At 38.5% G+C, this 22,344-nt stretch overlaps 2 protein-coding genes across 10 annotated transcripts in view; both read left to right on the top strand.

The window, feature by feature from the left end:
- Positions 1–6,657, top strand: part of ubr3 (ubiquitin protein ligase E3 component n-recognin 3) — a 28,712-nt gene extending 22,055 nt beyond the window's left edge. The window contains exons 33-39 of the mRNA XM_077536274.1: positions 659–783; positions 2,630–2,734; positions 2,928–3,053; positions 3,724–3,903; positions 4,050–4,259; positions 4,345–4,484; positions 4,880–6,657. Of these exons, the coding sequence (XP_077392400.1) occupies positions 659–783; positions 2,630–2,734; positions 2,928–3,053; positions 3,724–3,903; positions 4,050–4,259; positions 4,345–4,484; positions 4,880–4,997 (1,004 nt within the window). The 3' untranslated portion in view covers positions 4,998–6,657. The remainder of the gene's footprint in view (positions 1–658; positions 784–2,629; positions 2,735–2,927; positions 3,054–3,723; positions 3,904–4,049; positions 4,260–4,344; positions 4,485–4,879) is intronic.
- Positions 6,658–7,282: 625 nt separating this feature from the next.
- myo3b (myosin IIIB) overlaps positions 7,283–22,344 on the top strand; it is an 81,764-nt gene continuing 66,702 nt past the window's right edge. For 2 of the 9 annotated variants that reach the window (XM_077537408.1, XM_077537405.1), the window contains exons 1-8: positions 12,323–12,951; positions 13,732–13,915; positions 14,831–14,851; positions 15,443–15,577; positions 15,690–15,794; positions 15,961–16,060; positions 18,001–18,077; positions 19,623–19,768. In XM_077537408.1, the coding sequence (XP_077393534.1) occupies positions 12,902–12,951; positions 13,732–13,915; positions 14,831–14,851; positions 15,443–15,577; positions 15,690–15,794; positions 15,961–16,060; positions 18,001–18,077; positions 19,623–19,768 (818 nt within the window). In that variant the 5' untranslated portion in view covers positions 12,323–12,901. Of the gene's footprint in view, positions 7,407–7,493; positions 7,531–12,322; positions 12,952–13,731; positions 13,916–14,830; positions 14,852–15,006; positions 15,149–15,442; positions 15,578–15,689; positions 15,795–15,960; positions 16,061–18,000; positions 18,078–19,622; positions 19,769–22,344 lie in introns of those variants that run through there. The other 7 variants (XM_077537410.1, XM_077537407.1, XM_077537406.1 and 4 more) reach the window with 6 other exon arrangements.

Here is a 22,344-nt window from a genome sequence, read left to right as displayed (position 1 = left end):
TGTATATATATAAATATAAAAAATAAGCTGTAATAAAACACATTTTGATAGTGATTGTTGATGTAATTTAACAAAGCATTATATGTCATGAGTCCCTGCAATTGTCACCTTTGTGACACAGCAACTATAGACTGATCATATTTTAGCTACTGAACAGCGTGTCACATTTTTTTTTTTTGCCACCAATTCCAAAATCCAGACACGACTACAGAATTCCGCCCTTCGCGTCTGATTCCGCAGCTCCTTGGCGTGTCCTTCTTCTCAAGCTTGTCGCAGTATCTCCTCCATCGACCACCTCAAGAGCTCGCTGACAAGCTGCAGTCATGTTTAATGACTCATTTCATTACTGCCTCAATTTGATTGACCGCTTTCAAGGACGAGCAGGATTCTTGGTACATAGGAATTGGAGATGCATTGGGATGAAAGTTACAATTATTCAAAATGGAGTTCATATGTAAAATCATAGCTCGGATATGCAAAATCCACCAAATTGGAAAAAACTTAGTGAAGTAAAGCAATTGAGTGAAAATGAATGAATGGTACCACAATGAGCTAATGAGCAAACTCATAATAATGGAATCACAAGCTGTTCTTTGGCCATTAAATGTGCCTTATGTCACCTTTACTTGTTATTTGACTGTCTACTTCTCCCCTTTAGAGCACTTCACCTGTGTGGTGAAGATGCTGTACAACCTGCAGTTCATCCAGGCTCTGGCTGCACTCTCAACCAAGCTGAGGCCAGAAGAAAGGCAGGCTTGGAGCTCATCTGGGGCAATCAAAAAGGTAAAAGGGAAAATGATCCTTTTTGTTTTTGTGCGGTCTGAAAAACCGCCTTTCAATCTTTGTAAATCATTGTTTAGGACTTGCTATTGAGACGAATGAAGCCCTTTCTCATTTAAATTTTTTATTTTTTTTTAAATGTGGACCATATCGATCATCATTGATCTTGAATGGTGTGACTGTTGACGAGTGTTGCATTAATTGGCTATTTGTCTTCACCCAATGAAATCTGAATTAGTGTGCAGCTGGCTTGAATGTCAAAAGACCCATAACTGAACCACTCCCCTATCGCATGTTTATTATGTGACTGCTGCGGAGCAAAGCGGGCACATATTATCATCCTAGAAAACGGCCCCGGCGTTTATAGCGGAATTGTTGAACGTACCGGCACAAATGAGGTATCAAAAGATGCGGCTCGATCTGACTCGGCGGGGAACCTTTTTTTTTTTATTTTTTTCCCGGAATTCCGAGTTACCATGGCAATGCAATTCCCAAAAACCCCCGCCAAAAAGCCCCATAGGAATGAATGGAGAAGGGGGGAAAGGGAAAGGGGGGAGCCACAAATTAAGCACTTTTTTTTTCCAAGCCACACTGTGCGCACATACATTAACCGACCGATATAGTTTTTAGCTCATTTTGTTGCAATTTTTCCCATTTAGCATGCTAATGCTGGCTTAGCAAGTCAATGCTAAATTAGCACGCTAACAATAAGTTAGCATATGAATGCTAATGCTAACTTGTCATATTAAGGCTAATGCTAAGTTAGCCTGCTAATGGTAAGTTATCATGCTAATGCTAATGTTACGTTAGCTTAGCATGCTAATGCTAGCTTGCTGACTGATTGAGAGGTAAAGTACACCAACATTTGGCAAACTGTTCAGTGCATTCGGCTTTTTTTTTCCACCTTGCAAGAGTCAGCAGTCACATCCAAAATTTCCGCTGAAATTTTTCCAGTTCTATCTGTAATGGCCGATAATCTCTCTACTGACCAATCATGAATATGATACAGGCATTAGCATTCCTCTTTTAGGATTTTGAAGCCTTGTAAATGTGTTGATAATGCGGTTTCAAGAAGACTCCGGTTCTGGTGGTTGGATTCTATAAATCTCTGACAAAGGACAGCAGATGCGATAAGACGGCTGTTTTATATTCTTCTGCCTTCCGCGTGATGAATGCTTGCAGCGCTTGCTTTGTACAACCCGCCCGCCCAGCAATGTGATTTTTATTTCGAAATGTACACATTATTGACCGTGTATTATATATCTGGCAACCATTTGCAGTACATTCTTTCAACCACCTACTGAATTAACGCGTACCTCATGGAGGTACATTATGCCGCTCACTTTCAATATGATGGACCGTAATGCAGTTGTGCACAACCGCAAAGAAAACAAAACGTATTACACCTCATTAGATGTGACTGGTGTACTTTGAAATGGATTGTTATAGTGAATGTAAGGATCGCGTGACAACTTAGAATTTTATTTCGTTCTGGGTTACGCCTCATTAGGTGTGAAAACCTTTCAAGGCCGTCGTGCAAGTGCTGTCCAGATATGTCACAGTATGATGACTCGCCTATTGAAGGAGTCATTTGAGAAATAAATTGAGTGGATGGTGCCATTATCACATTTTAGTTCTTGATTTAGTCCAACATTAATTTCAAGTTCGTCTATTCCTCTAAAAGAGTTTTCTCTGTATTTTCATTCAATCAATCCACTGTGATGGACGTTACTTGTGATTCGTCTTATTTTGTAGATTAGATGAAGACGATTGATTTATTTCTTGCAAGCAGTAGAAACTGTCTGTTGATAAGATCTCAGTTGATGGATGTTTTTGTTTTGATTTTTAGGCCCATGCAAATGCGGAGATGTCTTTTGAAGCGCTGCTCGGTCACGTTATCGGCGAGTTGTCCAAGAGAAACAATCTCTATGCGGTCAACATGGAAGATATAATGGTGAGTTACTAAACTCTTTCTTATGTAGCACCCTTGATTTTTTTTTCCCTCTCCCCATTCCCCCAAACAATAAATTTCAGTTTCTACAAAGACAGTGATTCAGCTAATACCTCACTCGAAGATATTTATCATGCTATTATCACCAAGCTGTTGGCCGGTTATTGATCGACTGTTGCTGTTCGTCCCCCTTCAGCTGAGCTCCAGTGTGTGGTCCCCGCAGTCTGTTGAGTTTAGTCTCCAGCAGTACTGCCTGCCCTTCCTTCGACTCGCCTGCCTTCTGCAGCATCATCTCTATGGGGACAACCTCACTGGCTGCTTGGTGCGTAGTCCTCAGTGACACCATTTTACGTTCTCTTTTATGTTTTCCCACAATACAGTGCTATTTCTGGTTGTTGTTGTTTTTTTTGGTTGCCAGACTGGCTTACCGTAATAGCATTTTTTAAAAATTCATATCAATGAGGAAAATGGACTACAAGTACCGTATTTTCGGCACTATAAGGCGCACCTAAAAGCCTTCAATTTTTTCAAAAGCTGACCATGCGCCTTATAATCCAGTGCGCCTTGTATATGAATCAATATTGAGCCGCAACAGGTCTCGCTGTCAAGACGCCATCGGTGACCCTGCACGATCGGTGACGCGCATGCGCAAAAGATCCCGCCATCTTGGATCGCTAGCTAATACTAATACTTTACCTCAGAGAAAATAATAAAACAGCTGTTTATTCATTTTGGGAGTGAATGGAGTTGTCAGAAAGCTGGTTTGTAATCTATTAATAAAGTTTGACTGACCTATCGGACTGTTTTGTTGACATTCCCTTTAGCGCAGCACCATCTAATGGATGCATAACGTTACCCCAGCCTCTACTGTAGCGCCTTATATATGGAAAAAGTTTCAAAATATGTCATTCATTGAAGGTGCGCCTTATAATATAATGCTGAAAATACGGTAATTAGAATTTTTTATTTTTTTTAAATACTATTTTTTTCAGGAGCAGGAAGAGTTCTCGTCCCTGGCCGTGTGCTTGGGGCTCGCACCTGCACCCTGCGTGGCTTCAAATCCTGTGAACAGTGCCTCGTGTCTGGAGTGGGCGGTCAGCGCCTTCGATTTGGTCACACAGTGGTGTGCTGAGGTCAATGGGCTCGCTCAGGTGCAGGCAGAGCAGTCGCTGGTAAGCAATCTTGGACGATGTGCAAATGAAAATTAACTTAAGTTAAATTTTGAAGGAGATGAAGTAGGAAAAAAAACAAACTCCAGGACAAAATGTGGAGTCGCCTAAATCTCTTTTCTCCTCCCTCTCATTTGTCTTGTGCGAAGACCTTGCTAGTCCAGGATCCTCAGTGGGCACCGCCCCGCCTCCTCCAGCTGCCTGACAACTACAATATCATCTTCCAGTACTACCACAGGAAGGCCTGCACTGTTTGTAAAAAGGTGCCAAAGGACCCCGCGCTCTGCCTTGTCTGCGGCGCCTTTGTCTGTCTCAAGGGTGTTTGCTGCAAGCAGCAGAGTATCTGTGAATGTGTTTTGGTAAGTTGCTCTGTGGTTAGCAATTTAAAAATGCTATCACAGCCTCATTGGCGTTGTTGATGGTGTTCACGTCTTGCTTTTGTAGCACTCCCAACACTGTGGCGCTGCTACTGGCATCTTTCTACTGATTAACGCCTCAGTCATCATCATCATCCGTGGACATCGCTTCTGTCTCTGGGGTTCTGTTTACCTTGACGCCCACGGAGAGGAGGATCGCGATTTACGGTACCACGCAGCACACACAGCTGATAATGACTTGGAATGTATTTTCGAAATGAAGGCGTTGACTTTGTAGCGCCTTAATTCCACACTACCGTATTTGTGCATCATGATATCATGCTTCAATGCTCATTGTTAGGCTACATCTGGTGTGCACGCCCTTGGGCACCAGGGGGCAGTACCAGGCATGCATAAGAGATGTTTCGTAACTACCTTTGAGGACTGATCTGAATATATGACTGGATAGTGGATAGCTCATACACGCTGTGCAAGCCGTTGAAGCGACAGGGCGGCCATCTTGCTCCTCCCATCTCACGAGCAGACTGCTGTATAAACTATATTTATTTATTTATTTAACTCAACTGTGACTCTTGTCTTCCCTCCCTGTTTTTATTTTCCAGCCGTGGAAAGCCTCTCTTCTTGTGTGAAGAGCGATATCGAGTGTTGGAGCAACAGTGGGTTTCGCACACCTTTGACCACATCAATAAGCGTTGGGGGCCTCACTATAATGGACTCTAAAAATATAATAATAATAATTTAAAAAAATCCGTTAAAGTCCACTTTAAAACTGCAGCCCGTCACAGAGAATAAGCCTATTTGCAATTTGTGTCATTTTTGCCGGAGTGTCTGCCACGTTTGACAAAAACTTCCACTCGACGTATCGGTGCCATGATCTCGGTTTGCGTGAAGTTTGGTGTACAATCACGAGCCTGAAGGATTAACACGTGTGTGCGTTTCATTATTTTATCATGGAGTTTTCAACACGGGGAAAGAAAAAAAAAATCACAGTTTGGACATATCAAATTAAAACAAAACCAAAAAAAAAAAAAAAAGCACAACTTTTCCCAATGATGTACTTGGTTTGAGGTAGGCTGTAGAAGGCTTTGGTATTTATTTGGATATATATAAATATATATGAAACGTCTCGAGCTGATTATCCTTGCAATAATGCACCATTTATGATGATGTTAAAGCATATCCCTTTTAATTATGATTCTGGTTTGAGTTTCAAGCTCCTGACGGGTGCAGACGCATTACTACTACATGACATCAACACACTATGGCGTTTTTGTTTTTGTTTTTTTGTTTTGTTTTGTTTTGCAAAAGAGCAAAAAAGGCTCTTTTGATGGGTCTAGTTGCAATCCATCCTCAGGAATTTTGTTGTTGTTTTTCTTTGCTGTTGAAAAATACATTTTAGATATTTAAATAAATGCTGCTGCTCATTGTTCAAGTAATTTTTAACTTTTTGTGAAGGTTTTTCGCTCAGATCGCCGGGAACGTCGGCTGACGCGCGCGGTCACTTTGTTACACTCACTGAAGTCAACCACGTCCTGCCTGAGCTCTGCTCCGCCCCCCCCACCCCCGCCCTGAATAAACTCACAAGTAGGGCTGAATTATTTTGAACAATTGTTTTTTTTTTTTTTGGACCCTCAATATTGCGATTTAATATGTGATCATTTTTGTCAAGGTCCTCTTCCCATGCATTTTTTTTTTTTTTTTAAACAACTAATTTAGATTCAGACTTTGAATGTCTGCACCCCACAAAAAAATGAATTGGCTACATTTTACAGCAAACTCAAAGGAAAAAATAAAAATGTTAGAACTCAATCTGTGATTTGTAGTTGCATTCCGATATTACGTTGAGATTTTTTTTTCTTTTTTTTTTTTTTTTTTTTTTGAATATCCGCTTTACACTGTGCATGCCATCTTTTGAGCCGCTCTTGAAGTGTCTTAGCTCAGTCATTCATTCATTCTTTTCAATGAACTTTTTTTCTGGAGCAGAGTAACTTCATCCAGTCGTGCCTGTGAGATGTTTTGATCAGAGTGAAGCTAAAGCTGGGCTGCCGTTTTTTTTTGTTTGTTTTGTTTAAGTTGACACTTGAATTAAAAAAAAAAAGAAAGCAAAGCTTGCCGAAGTCATGCATGCTGCGTTTATGTTTACTAAGTTTCACTTGGTCATCACGTTTGCAGTACCCACTTTGTAAATGACCGCAAGCAAATAGTCAATGAGTGTAAATTGTGATTTGAAAGCTCTTGTGTGTGTTCTCCTGTGTGATTGAAGAGAGAATACAGTACATTACTGTAGGTGCAGAATCAAACTTTCTGATTTTGGCCAGAAAGTATGACTTGGACATTTAATGCAACATGTAATATATGTGAATAAAATATAAGCACACTGCTCTGTCTTTTCTTTTCTTTTCTTTTTTTATGTTCATATTTTAAAAGAAGATGGAACCCTGGGACAGAAGATACAATAAAAAGAGCAGAGGCCCCAGAATTGAACCCTGTGGAACACCAAACGTGAATTCATATTGCACATATTTCTCTGAACGCGTTTTCAGGTTAAGAACCACTGCTCTATTCATTGTAAACTTTTAATTACTATTGTTCTGAGTAACTGTAGATGAATATGGATAGCTAATAATTACCGTAGAAAATATTATCCTAACTACTTTTAAATTCTTCCATTTTTCACTTATCACTTAAAGTGGTCAAATTTCTGTAGTGAGTTACTCCATTTCATTGTTGGACTGTAGCGTGGCCTCGTGCCCTTAAAACAAATTCCTCTACCATGTGACTTGTGTATTTTCTGGATAATTGGGTTGAGCTTTGATAAACAACAGAGGCCTTGTGGGTAACGAACGAGAGCCACGCTAAACTTGTGATTTCAGCCAACTGGACCAAAGCCCGGCCAGAGGAGAGGAATGCTACCTGGAGAAAGAGAGAGGAAAAAAAAAAAAGGTGAGCTCAGCAATTCATTTACTCCCTTCCTCATCCGTTTTTCGTTCCTGCTCAGGTGAGTGCACTGATGTCTTTCCCTGTGCAGGTTCAGCGTGCTCTACTCAGGTGTCCATAAGCTCATTATTAATTATTAAACTCCCCGACTGGCTGAAAGGGCAAATCAGTTTGGATATGTTGCGATGGATGGTAAGACTTGAATTTTATTTTGGAACAGGTGATGCATGAAAGAATGCAAGTGAGTTGTTGTTTTTTTTTTTTGTCCTTGTTTTGTAGAGTGCAGGCATGGAAATGAGGCAACAAACAACAAAGGGTAAGAATTAAAACTTCCTTGTCCGTAGCATTGTAGCAATGTAAAAATGTAAAAAGGCAAAACATTTTTTTATTATTTTTTTTTTTTTATGTTTTTGATGTGATCGTGGTAGAAATCTAATTTGAATGCTGTGACATTAACTTTATATATATATATATATATATATATATATATATATATATATATATATATATATATATATACAAAGGTAAGGTAATTTATAGGTATGTTTGTATGTAGACTATAGATGGACTATATGTATATTGCATAGTACAATAGTTCTCAAGCTTTATAATAAAGTACCCATTTAAAAAATTCAACCAATTAGTAGGCCCAAATGTTAATCAAAATCGCCAGATTTATCCACAAAAAAACTATTTAATATTATTGTAAGCCACTATCATGCAAAACAAATTATTTATTTTTTATTTATTTTTATTTTATTTATTTTTTTGCTTTTTCCATTTTTAGAACATCAATGTAGCATAGAAATTAAAACAGAAAAATAATGAAGGGACAAGGAAAATAACATAAGGCACAGTCAATTTTCAATTAAGATCAACTAAAGATGATTCACAAAAAAAAATGCTAGCAAGATTGCGCGTATGCTAGCGGTTCTAAGCTAGCATTAGCACCCCGTAAACAAGTTGACACATTAGCCACAGCTGTTATGTTGATAGCACGACTTGTAGTACAGTATTTGTAATGGAGTGTTACTATAACACATTTTATTTAATTTTTTATTTTTTGGAATGTAAAATCAAAAGTTAAAAAGAAGTGGCAAACACATTGCTAGTCCACCATAGAAAAGAAAAAATAAATAAATCCTGAAGCCCAAAATAACAGCTCAGCTGCAGTGATTTGCTTGCTATGAGTGCAAAAGCGACTGCATGAGAATGATTGACACTTCATCAGTCATACCTTGACTGTTTGACTCTGGTTGGTTGTTTTTCCATTGGTGTGGTGGTTTTTAAAAAACAAATCAAAGTAGGTTACAAGATGGGGCCAGATTTTTTTTTTTCCGGAGTAATTTTCTTCCGATACTATTCCCAGGTCATACGGATAATTTTAACATTCGGAAAATGCTATTGTTAGATACTTGGAGGGAAAAAACAAAACAAAAAACTGTTTCCTTGTTCATGTGAGTCTTTCGGTTGTCCAGGGTGAGAGGGCAAGTTGCTGCAGCCTTGTTGCTCGTGGCTGCTAAGGTTTACTGCAAAGCCTCTTCATATCCCCTTAGAAAGGATTATATAGTTCGCAGCTCTTTTTTTTTTTTTTTTTTTCACAGATTTACCGGCCATTTGACAATCTGGTGTTCCCACAAGGCTTGAAACAGAAAGTGACAGAGGTTGAAAATTAGATTCGATTTGATGTTCATTTATTTTTGTTTTGAATAGCACTGTCAGAACGAATGGAATTATTATAGCTAAATAAGACAATTTACAGCATATTCGCTACTATATGCAGGACAAGCAATTTAATTTCTGTCCCCACAAATATTGACTAATATCCTGAAAGATGGGTGCTAGTGTCTTGTGCTGTTGCAGGAAGGTAAACAATGAAGGGTAACGTGAGCTTGACCATGTGGGGTCACCGGTGTCTTGTTCTCAATCAACTGCACCTGACTTTTACCTCTCAACAAACAGTTTCTCTTGATTTCTGCACAGAAAGCAGTTATGGGGGGATTTTATTTTATTTTATTTTATTTTTTGTTTTTAATTCAACGTTTGCTAATTAAATGGTTGATATCAATGTTGTAGACCACTGGCTTTGGATTTTTTAATTAGTTTTCATTTAGTTTTTACTTATTTTTTTTCAAATTTTGTTAGTTTTAAGTAGTTTCTAGAGCAGTTATAGCTCATTATATGATATTTATTGACAAAGAGAAAAACAAAGGACCCTTTTTTTATTTTTTTTTTTTAGTTTTATTAACAGGGTTTCAATTAGTTTTTGTTTTTCTAAAAGCATTCTCATTTTTATTTTGTTGTTCATGATTTATGTGTGTGTATAAATATAATTTTTAAAAATTTTATCTAATTTAATTTTAAGTATTTTTTTTAATCTTTTTTTTATGCACAGCACTTTATCGCTGCAGCTGTTAAAGCTTTAGAAATAAATCTGAGTTATCATAATTTCCCATTCTCTTGCTTTTCACTGCTTGATGTGCGTGCACTCGGGGCCAGTAACGAGGCACTCTAACACAGTCGCACGAGCGGACTCTCCAAAGGGAAAATGTGTTTTCCGGGTTTAGCCATAACTAGCTTGCTACCTACGTTACAAAAAAAAGAAACGTAGTAGACTTCGGCCAAATGTTTTAGCCCCCCCCCCCAAAAAAAATAAAATAAAATAAATAATAATAATAATAATAAATCTCCATTGTTCAATCTTTTCACAGATTTTTTAGAAATTGTCTTTGAAATAAAAACAAATTGCTTAATTAATTTTACATGGTCTTTAAGTACCTTGGAATCCATTATTAATTGTATCATTAGTATTATTATATACTGCATGATGTGCTCATATTTGTACTTCGTATTTAATCTTTTATTCTACTGTAACAACATTCCTCTCTGAATAATTCACGCAAGCAATACATTTAAACTTGTGAGCTGAAATGACAACCACCGACGGAAAAAATGGGGGCTTTGTTTACATCAGCTTGCCAGATCAGGGGGGAGTCATGTGACCTGGCAACTAGCGTGCACTTCCTGGTTACCGACGTGCAACTCGAGACGCATCATATCAGCGCCCATTATGAGAGCATACACCTGCCACTTGAATATTTTAACTCCGCTGCAGATCAGGTCGCAAATTGACGGTCAATTATTCATCCTCATAGTTTAGTATGAATAAAGTCGGCGTCATTTTGGAGTGGGACACTTTCAAAGACGCGGGTATGTACGACTTTTGGATGTGTTTTGAGTTTTGAATTCTTTTGTGAGGTAGTCTATCAAAAAAAAAAAAAAAAACTTTTGTTGACTTGCTGCAGATTAATGATGTTATGGTGGACCGGCTTGCATTTTGTTGATTGATAAGCTAAATGCAGAGCATCATTCAGGAAGCGTTTTAAGGTAGGCGATTAACTTTTTTTTTTTTTTTTTTTTTAAGCATTGATGGATAACTCGAGATGGTGCAGGATTAGCAGGCAATTATTTAAATACATCAGCATGCAGACTGCTCGTTGAAGGACAGCATGAAGGATATTTGTTGGATTGCTGCATCTGTGAGACGAGCCCGGTGGTGTACCTACATGTAATATCGGCATTACTCACCCCGAGTGCCCCGTCGTTCATAAATGTGTCCCCACGCCGTTCGCGTGCGAGTGGCCGATGAGTCTCCTGTGGGTTGATAACTGTTCCCATCAAGCCGTCAGGGTCATGCCGCCTCTGGCAGATTGTCCACACAAACATCCCTCCTCCATCATGTTTCGTGCGACGATATATATCGCAGTGTGGAATATCACGACACGTTTCACGATAAATCATATCGTTTGAGGACGTTCAGGGCCTTTTTGACCCTTCGGACTTGGCATCATTGGTCACACGCGGGTCCAGTGTGATTCATGCTGGTGCTTTTTTCATGGCTGTTGACCATCAATCCTGGCCGCTGTCATCATCATGGACCGGTTTCACATAAAGCAATAGTTTGATGGAGCTGCGTTGAAAGAATTTTTTTTTCTTGTTTTTTTTTGCGACCAGATTCCTTGAGCATGCCTTTGATAGTTTGATAGCAAAAGAGATGATAAATAACGGGGATTTTTAAAAAAATTTTTAAACGCAGATTCCGATTCCGATATTTTGGCGGAGGATTAATTAAAAAATAATATAATATGACTAAAATATATATATTTTTTGGTCATAAAGATAAATTACAGCCATAATATTTGACTATTTTACAGTATCTCGTCCTTTGTATGTATTTAGCTTTGCAACAGAGCAAAAAATTGGCCAATTTTTTTATTTATATTTTTTATTTTTTTATTATTTTTTTTAACGCAGATTCCGATTCTGATATTTTGGCGGAGGATTAATTAAAAAATAATAATGACTAAAATATTTTTTTTTGGTCATAAAGGTAAATAAATTACAGCCATAATGTTTGACTATTTTACAGTATCTCAAAAAATCGGCCGATTTTTAATTTATATTTATTTTTTTTTATTTTCTTGGTTTCGGTTTTTTTTTTTTTTTTTTTTTTTAGTGGAAAGGAATGTTTGAATGTCATTATCTATGACTTATGTTCTCATGTGCAAGTGTAAAAAAATAAGAATAATCAGCACAAAATTTGCCAATAATTACAAATTTTAAAAGTGCTAATATCGGCCGTAATGACTATCGTACTTGACGTTAATAATTAATTAGGTTTGAGTGCTTTCATCCTCCCGGTTAGTGGAAAGCTGAAAGGTTTTTTTTTTTTTTTTTTTTTTTTTTTTTTTTTTTTAATATTGTAAGAGCAGTTATTAAGCCTGCATGTCTACATTAACGATTGATTGATTGACTGATACAGCGAGTGATACATCGGTTTCAGATACAGTGCTAGATTGAGATATGATTTGTTTAGTGACCATAATAACACTAGTAGCTCAAACAATCTCATTCCAGCTTTACAAAAAAACAAAAAGTCTGTTTTTAATTAAAATATATATATAACTATAATATTGTATTCTACTTAATAAAAACATACAGTATGACAAAATTAGATTTTTTTTTGTTTTGTTTTGTTTTTTTGGTTCAGCTCAATACATTATACCTCTCCTTGGCCACCGGGGGCAGTATAAGATTACATGGAGACGGTCACAACTCCTCATTAAACTGCATTAATATTAGTCGTTCTTGTTTTTACAATTAAATCTGACTACATTTTGCTCTACGATTTGTTTTCAAATATCCGTTGCTGAATGTGTTAACATCACCGCTTATAAATGCTATTCAATTAGCCAGTGTATTTGCATTCTATGTTAGCATTAAGCTAAACAGACTCCTCTCAGTCAAGTCAAGTCATCTTTATTTATTTAACACTTTCAAACAGCAAGCAAAGCTATGTGGTTATAGAAAATGTCTTTCAGAGACTTAACTATCAACTCTGTGTGTCCCGAACCTAAACATCCCGCTAGTCGTGGGCCGCTGATTCAACAGACCGTCAACCTTCCTTTCAGAGTGCGTGCAGTGAAAGTTTACCACTCATTCACAGCGCCACTTGTCAGGCTAATGCCATCCAATCCAATCCATCTTGAGCAGATTGCACTCGTGCGGGGAAGGGGAGGAGGGTGAGCCGGTGAGGCGTCCCCGTGGACAGCGCTAAGCTCGCCTCAGTCCGACGTCGCTTGTTGCTCTCCTGTCGTTCGTATAATGGTCGCAAAGGGTTACTTTCCATGTCATTGTTCTCGGCGCCAATGAGTGAGAAGAAAGTAACATTTGCCATGTAAGTACACTGACACCTGGTTGTCACCCTTACCGTTGCTGATTTGGTGCCAGGCGGATTTGTTGTTTGTCAGTGAAGCCTATGTGAAGGCCTTGTGGGAATAAAATGTACTGTGCTGCTGGTCGTTGCATGTCCCACTGCAAATATTTTATTGCTTTCATTGCCCGCTTCTCTTTTGTTTTATGTCGTGCTGTTAAAGTCTTTCTAGTCTGCAGTTATTTCTATAGCACAGCAGTTTTTCTATGAACTGTGAACATCCATTTTTGCCATACAGTCGGAAAAAGTCACAACAACAACCTTGCAACAAAACATGTAGCATGAAAACCGCTACATTTTCTTCCTTAGATACTCAAAGTGCTTTAACCCTGTTTCCTCATTTTAACTACCGCAATAGGAGCAACTGTGGGTTCAGTATCTTGCTCAAAGACACTTCGAAATGGTCAGAATGGCCAGGGATTGAACCCACAAACACTGGGTTGGGAGACCACCACTCTACCACTGAGCCATGCCGCCCCAAAGCAGATGATTTTGTCACGTTTGAGAAATTGTAACGGTCATAGTTAATTGATGTTAACTAAATGTTTCTTCTTTAATTATTCAGGACATAGGGATGAGGTAACGTGTACTATAGGCTAAAAATAACATTTATTTACCTCTAATTATCACCCACATTCACAAAAAAAAAAAAAAAAAACACATTACCAAAAGATTGCACTCTTGTTGGCACACCAAAAAATGAAATTAGACTTTCACTGAGCCGTTTTACTTTCTGTCCCCCAGGCGGTCATTGTATGGAGTATATCCCTACAAGTGCAGCATGATTGGCCTGGAGAACCTGGGAGATCCGTCCGATAACTGGGACATCGTGGAGACCATCGGCAAAGGGACGTACGGCAAAGTCTACAGGGTGACCAGCAAGAAGGATGGAAGCCAGGCGGCAGTCAAAGTGCTTGACCCCGTCAATGTAAGTCAGACATGAAACAAGATTTCCAGTTCCTAAATTATGTTACAAATATTTTTGATTTGCTCGTCGAGTGTATACGTTTTGTATTTGACCAATAAAATTTCAAATACGTAGACCCTTCCAGCTGACGTCACTGCTTAGCTTTCGTTTCGCCTCACGGAGGGCAAACATCCCATAACAAATGAATGTACAGAGCGTCAAGTGTCAAAAGAAACGTCGGCGAGTAGGACACTACATTACCGCGACTCATTGAAACCAGCCGTTGGCTAGCTACAAAAAAATTGAGCTTGTTGGGGGGGCGAAGTGGAAGTGGATGTTGTTTTTGCTTGATACGGTACGTCGATCACTACTTTCATGGTGTAAATTGTCATTCATTTAATCGTTTGTGTCCGGATATACTCAAGTTTTCAAGCTATCTTAGCTAGCTAGCTGCTAACAAACAAATTGACGCCCTGCCCTCCACGTGAGGTCACACTCGAAGGGTCTATACAGTGGAACGTCAGAGTGAGGGCTCTACTTTTTTCATGCCTACATAGCGTGACTGCGTATAAAGCAGCCATTGATATAAAATGGTAGATACATCATGCTCATTTGAGCTGCGTGCTAACACCAATGCTAAGCTAATTTACATGTTTTACCATTACCTTTGATGGCACAGTTGCCCCTGCTAAGATGGCTGTCATCGTGTCACACATTTTAGCAAACTCTATCTGCCAGTGTGTTGATGGCACCACAGCGCCATTTACTGGCCATTTCTGGAACTAACAAACAAAGCGAAAGAGAGAGAGAGAGTGCGTTTTGTGTGGACTGTCTGTAGAAATGTTTAAATTAAGTTGACCTGTAACGGTTTTGTGAGTCGTGTATTTGATTTGACTCTGCTCATACTGAAACTTTTGAAAAACTGCCCTATCTCAGCATACAAGCCACACCAACAGAGTAAGTTTCGTGTACTCTGTGCAGTTGTGTCCCCCGTCTCTGACTCATATACATTTATATCAAGTGTTGTTCTAATTCAGCTTCACCCAAAAGTGGTAGTTCCTGCTTTAGCTGTATCCTCTCTATACACCTGCTCATTTGTTTTGTGTGATAAGGACTCCTCAGTGTGTAGCTTTAGACTCAAAATGTTGGACTGAGCGGATGAAGCCATCCTCTGCCTGGCACTGCCCATTGGGATGCAGAAGTCTCCTGTCTCATCACTCTGCCTGACGTTATCACGTAGACATCCAGAGAGGAGTTAGTTTGCCCTTCTCTCCTTCTGACTTTCACTTTCATGGAAAAGTACTCGTACCTGCAGAGGTTGTTGAGCTTACCATTTCTTTTATATGTCCTTATTTTTCAATCATCAATAGATATATACAAGAATGTACTTGGAAAATTGACTTAAGTTAGTAATGAATTTGTGTTTTGTCAATTTTATGTGTTTTTAAACCAAAATGAGTAAAGCATAGCCCGTACCATACATTTGGTAAATATGACGCATCAATCAACCTTTTTTTTTTTTTTTTTTTTCCCTGATGTTGCCAAAAGGACGTGGATGAAGAGATCGAGGCGGAATACAACATCTTGAGGTCGCTGTCCAACCACCCCAATGTGGTCAAGTTTTACGGCATGTTTTATAAATCTGAAAATTTAGCGGGCGGCCAGCTGTGGCTGGTGTTGGAGGTGAGCACCGTACCAGCGATGTCCAAATACAGCTTTAAAAAAACACCCGCACATAAAATGTATGCTAATAGACAGCATTTGGCGGTGATATGTCACTGTCTTTCCGGCACAGCTCTGCAACGGTGGTTCTGTCACGGAGCTCATCAAAGGCTTGCTGATGCGAGGCCAACGTCTGCAGGAGCCCGTAATAGCGTACATCTTATACAGCGCCCTCCTGGTAAGCCGCTAATGTTAGCCAGGAGGTGGGATTCAGAATGAAGAGAAAGAACATGCTGAGCATTCATTGTGACAGGCCAGGATCAATGGCTTTTATTCTCATCATGTGCTCTAATCAATGCTTGCATGGGTCATACGTGTTCTCTCTCTCTCTCTCATCTTGAAAGGGTCTCCAGCATCTGCACAACAATCGGATTATCCATCGTGATGTCAAAGGCAATAACATCCTCCTGACAACTGAGGGAGGAGTCAAACTGGTTGACTTTGGTACTTTATTTCTGACATTTCTCCTCAAACTCAAGTATTCGTTGTTAAGCTGTCTGATATTGGGGGGGGGGGGGGGGGCGCTTTAATGTTTTCATCTGTTGCCAAGCAACTATGTTCAACTGAGAGGAGGAGCGTCATTTAGTTATGCTCCAGCCTTGTCTAATAGAAAAAACAAAACATTCAAATTTTTTTACCAGCATATTTTTACTCAATATATCCACATCATTCCATATCATTCCACATTTTTTCACCAATATATTGCACATTTTTCACAAAAAAAGATTCCAAGTTGTTCAATATCATTCCACATTTTTTTGCGAATATATTGGACTCATTCCCCAAAAATCATTCCACATAATTTCCATGTCTTTCAATATTGTGCCACATTTTCCCACCAATATATTGTAGATTTTCACCAATGTCATTCTACATCATTCCGTATCATTCCATATCACTCTATATGATTCCACTTTTTTTTACTTACTTACATGCTGCACATTTTTCACAAAAATATCATTCCTCATTTGTCATTCCTAATTTTTTCCACCAATATATTTCACATTCTCCACAAAAAAGCATTCCATGTCATTCAATATCATTCCACATTTTTCCACCAATATATTGCACATTTTCACCAGTCATTCCACGATTCCATATAGTTCTGTATCGTTCCATATACTCCATATAATTCCATATTTTTTTTCATCAACACATTGTACATTTTCCACGAAAAAACAAAACAAAACAAAAAACCAAAAAAACATTCCATGTTATTCAACATCGTTCCACATTTTTTTACCAATATATTGGACACATTTCACAAAAAAATATTCCACATAAATTCCACATTTCAATATTGTGCCACATTTTTTCCACCAATATATTGTAGATTTTCATTGTCATTCTACATCATTCCATGTCACTCCATATGATTCCACTTTTTTTTTTTTACTTACATACTGCACATTTTTCACAAAAAATATAATTCCTCATCATTTGTCATTCCACATTTTTTCACCAATACGTTGCACATTCTCCACAAAAAACATTGTTATTCAATATTATTCCACATTTTTTTTACTAATATATTAGTGTTCACAAAAAAATCATTATACATAAATTCCACATTATTGAATATTGTGCCACATTTTTTTCAACAATATATTGCACATTTTCACCAATGTCATTCCACATCTCTCCATATCATTCCACTTTTTTTCCAACATGCTGCACATTTTTTCACAAAAATAAAATTCCACATCATTCAATGTCATTCTACCTTTTTTAATCATTATATTGCACATTTAACACCAAAAGTCATTCCATTTTGTTTGATATAATTGATTTTATTTATCAACAGTGCACATTTTGACTTTCAATATCATTCCATGGGGCACTCCATGTTCTTCCATTTCATTTAGTCCATATTTTTTTTTCCCCGATTCAACATTCACACACAATTTCTCCAGAAATGGCATTTTCTATGTAATATCTTAACAATGTTAATTATTTAATAATAAACATTGTGCTGGTGCACCGACTGAAGTGAGTTTGTAAATAAATCCAGAATGAAAATCTATTGCAAGGTCCCCTTTGCCACCGTGACGTCGTTCGATTTCATGGACTGTAGCCTTAACCCGGGGCTATTATTGCTCATTTAAATTGCATTATTTTGCATATTAAAAGAAAGCTGTTGTGGTAAATGACTCAGAATCCCTCAGGCGTGTTTATATCCTCTGCGTCGTGGAGATGAAGTGGACTCCTGCTGATAAAAATCTGTCCTACATAATTTGAAATGATCACAGCTCTTTTGTTGTTACTTTCTTGGCAGGCTGCCGCGGTAAATCATAAGCCGGCATTTATTATTTAACTCCAGCATTTGTCTCACTGCTTTTAAATAAACATTCCACTGATGTTTTTTTTCTTTCTCCTCTTTTCAGGAGTTTCAGCACAACTGACCAGTGCACGATTGCGAAGGAACACATCCGTCGGGACCCCATTTTGGATGGCTCCAGAGGTCAGAGGATGTTCCTTGTGGCCCTAAAATGTCCGCCATCAACCGTTACAAAGGCGGGGGAAGTGAGAGGTCGAGCTATTTCTGTTCGTCTCTCCCCTGCGTCATTATGTATTCCCCTCCACGGGAGAGCCTCTTGAGGTCGTCTCAAGGTTAATAGCTGGGAGACCGTGGCCCGCCAGTTTCTCCGTGGCAGAAATGAAGTGCCATGATGGGGGCTGTAAGAAAAGCACCTCGGGGGCAATTAGAATAGACTCAGCTGTGTAATGTAGTGTCAATTATAATTATTGACTGGCAAATGCACTGAACTGGGCAGTAAATGCGCAGTTTGTCTTTTGTGATGCTTGCGGGGGCTTTCATCATAAGAATGTAGTTTGAAGTAGGCTTGGGCGATATGGCTAAAATATAAAACTTTGATTTTATTGTATTTTTTTTCAGTCATTCATTAAGATTTGAATCCAATAAACCCAACAATTGTTTATTTAAAAGTATAATTTATTCACACAATTCTAATTCAGTTTTAACATAAACTTAACATTCATAGTTTGTGCTTAATTGCCACAATTAAGTAATTGATTTATTATCGTAAATATGTCTCGTAACCCACCAATCCATCATTCTGTCACTTGTGCAAAATTCCAACTCACAATAACATCCGGATGTAACAGAACATAAGAACAACAACTTTTAATAATCCAAAAGATACAACTTTTAATAATCCAAAAGATAAAATTCGATTTCATGAGTTTGCAAATTTTCAACAATTCAATTCTCAAAATGGCGATTGATCATATTAATTCGGTTTATTGCACAGCCCTAGTTTGAAGATGGATTGTTTTGGTCTACGTAGGAGTTGTTTTTGTTCTTATATAAGCACCAATATATGTCATAGTGGGGAAAAAAACGACATCTCTATAATCTCTATTTTGAAGTTCAGTTGCTAATTTACCATTAATAAGATGGGGCAAATTCATCTTCATGGTTTCAGTGCACATTTATTATTTTTACATGAATACATACATTAAATCCTTCCCCTTTCATACTAACCGTTTGTGTTTATATGTCATTACCAGAAAATAATTATGTGTATTTATGTTATTGATTTCAATTCAAGATTTTTTACACAAAAACTAAACCATTGAATAGCTTTGTAAGCAATATGGAAAATGTTAAATATTGGAAACGGACTGTTGCCTACCACAAAGTCAAAAATTTGGAACCTCCCCAACCAAGTTTACAACTACCTTTAGATGCCACAAGATGGCGGCAAAATACCGCTTAGAATTTCCAAAGCTCCTTGGCACAAAAGATGCCACAAAGTTGCAAAGTTTTATGTTGAACAAGGCATTGGCCGGCACACTTAACAGCACAAAAGAGGCGAGATTTTCAGCAACTAACTAAAAATGGACTATAAATGGGTACATATCTGCCAACGCTATTATTTATTCAGCTCTACATGTACCTAATGATGTGCCTGTTGAGTTTAGACTTCATAGACAAGAATAATAATCTCATGTGATTCCCATATTGCTGCCTGTATGTTTCCAGGTGATAGCCTGTGAACAGCAGTATGACTACTCGTACGACGCCCGCTGTGACGTGTGGTCTCTGGGCATCACCGCCATCGAGCTTGCCGATGGGGACCCCCCGCTGGCCGACATGCACCCAGTCAAAGCCCTCTTCAAGATCCCACGGTGAGACCACTAGAGGGAGCCGCTGGCCTACACGTTAGAGATAGTGTTGTCTAAAAAGATATTGGGAGGGATTACTGTAGATACACACAGATGACTTTTTTTTTTTTTTTTTTTTTTTTTTTTTTTTAAATCTGTACAATGGCGCAATCATCTCCCTGTGCCCGTCTGATTGCAATTTGCATCGGTGATTAGTTCCATTCACACCGAGTTGAAGAGCGGCAGATGGAATACAGAATTTCATCACAGAAAGTGACATGATGGCCTTAAACACCTCAAGTGTCATCTATTATTATTGGATTAGCCACATTAGCTAACACAATTTCACAATTTGTATCTGATACACAGACTGGGTTATAATTCTGCCTTTGCAAAGAAAACAAAAGAAGTCAATAGAGTCTAGAATTCTGCTACTGCTGAACACCCTGTAGGGGGCGGTAGTGCCTGCTGCTTTCTGTGAGTCAGTTTTCAAATGATAATTTTACATTGTGTATTTGTGTGCATGGTTATCTGGGTCTCCTATAGACCAAAAACAGCAGAAATCTGTTGAGCAGTTTCTGAACAGAGAACCGAAGTAGCAATGGGTGGTTTGAGTTGAACAAAATGCATTCCTGGACTGCCCATATGCAACGCAAAGCACTGCTTTTGTCTAAATGGAGGCTTCTCAACTCACTGGAATGTAGTTCCTTGACAACAAGGTGCCACAAGATAGTGTCAAAGCAATACTTTTGTATAAATAAAGCTCCTCAACTTACTGCAACATTGTTGCTTGGCACCAAGGTGTGTCGCAAGTAGGTGGCAAAGCACTATTTTTTGTCTAAATGAAACTCCTCAACTCATGTCAACATTGTTGCATGGCACCAACGCGCCACAAAATGGTGGCAAAGCACAACTTTTGTCCAAATGAAGCTCCTCAAACTACTTCAACATAGTTCCTTAGCACCAAGTAGTGCTGCAAGTAGGTGTCAAAGCACTACTTTTGTCTAAATGAAACTCCTCAACTCATGTCAACATTGTTGCTTGGCACCAATGTGCCAAAAAATGGGGTCAAAGCACAATTTTTGTCCAAATGAAGCTCCTCAATTTACTTCAACATAGTTCCTTAGCACCAAGTCGTGCCGCAAGTAAGTGGCAAAGCACTACTTTTGTCTAAATGAAACTCTTCAACTCATATCAACATTGTTCTTTTGTACCAAGGTGTGTAGAAAGTTGGTGGCAAAGCACTACTTTTGTCTAAATGAAACTCCTCAACTCATGTCAACATTGTTGCTTGTCACCAACGCGCCACAAAATGGCGTCAAAGCACAACTTTTGTCCAAATGAAGCTCCTCAATTTACTTCAACATAGTTCCTTAGCACCAAGTAGTGCTGTAAGTAGGTGTCAAAGCACTACTTTTGTCTAAATGAAACTCCTCAACTCATGTCAACATTGTTGCTTGGCACCAATGTGCCAAAAAATGGGGTCAAAGCACAATTTTTGTCCAAATGAAGCTCCTCAATTTACTTCAACATAGTTCCTTAGCACCAAGTTGTGCCACAAGATAGCGTGAAAGCAGATTTTTTTTCTAAATGAAACTCCTCAACACGTGTTCAAAATAGTTGCTTGACACCAAGGTGCCACAAAATGGCAGCAAAGCGCTAATTGTGTATACGTGGAGCTCATCAACTGGATCAAAAAAGGGCAAATGAGATGGGTAAAAAGAAAAAAAATCCACGACACCTAACCATATTTGACTGTAGCTAATCTTCCAAAATTGTCATGAATTTGTCAAAATTGAAAATAAACACTGGCTAAATGTGCGAATGGCTGTTTGTCTATATGGCCTGAGATTGACTGGCGACCAATCCAGGGTGTACGCCGCCTCTCTCCCAAAGTCAACCGCGATCCGAATGAGGAATGAGAAAATGGCCGGCTGGCTGAAATATACTTCTTTGCTAGTACCTGCTGGAATCCAAATAGATAGTTTGCCCTTTCGCAGGGAAACGGCGACCGTGCGGAGACGCTTGCCGTTATAAATCACCGCCAGCGTGTTTGAACCGTGAAATGATTCTGTTAACATGTCATTTATCTGAAATATATTTTGCCGCCGCTGCGTCACGGCGGACGAAATGGCCAAGAAATCTGGTGTAAATGATGACTCCTCTATGAATGACTTTCTAAATAGGGAAATGCATTCCACCTTTGAGTTTGAAGTGGAGCTGCGGATGATTTATGACCGGCTCGGATGAATTCCATCTTGGCAGCTTTTAATGACTGTAAAAACTTGAGCTTTTTTTTTTTTTTTGCGTATCCGATGCGTCACAAGGTATTAACAGAGGGGCCTTCTCTGAAGTAAAGCACTAAAACGTGCCAAAAAAAAAATTCTTATCATTGTTGTATTTTACAGTCGCACGTGTGAATGTGTTTCCAGAAGACACACTTAACTGTCATCCTCATCCACTATGACATGCTGAATGTCTGGAATATATGTTGTAAAATTCTACTCAAAAAATACACAAGTCAAGTTCTTGCTATATATTTACTGGCAGCTCCTGTCAAACTGCTGTATTTTTTTGCACCATAAGTCACATTTTTGTCA

The sequence above is a fragment of the Festucalex cinctus genome, chromosome 11, assembly GCF_051991245.1.
Source record: "Festucalex cinctus isolate MCC-2025b chromosome 11, RoL_Fcin_1.0, whole genome shotgun sequence".
Classification (NCBI taxonomy): Eukaryota; Metazoa; Chordata; class Actinopteri; order Syngnathiformes; family Syngnathidae; genus Festucalex; species Festucalex cinctus.
Note: the sequence above shows the minus strand (reverse complement) of the source record. Positions and strands in the feature narration are given on the sequence as shown.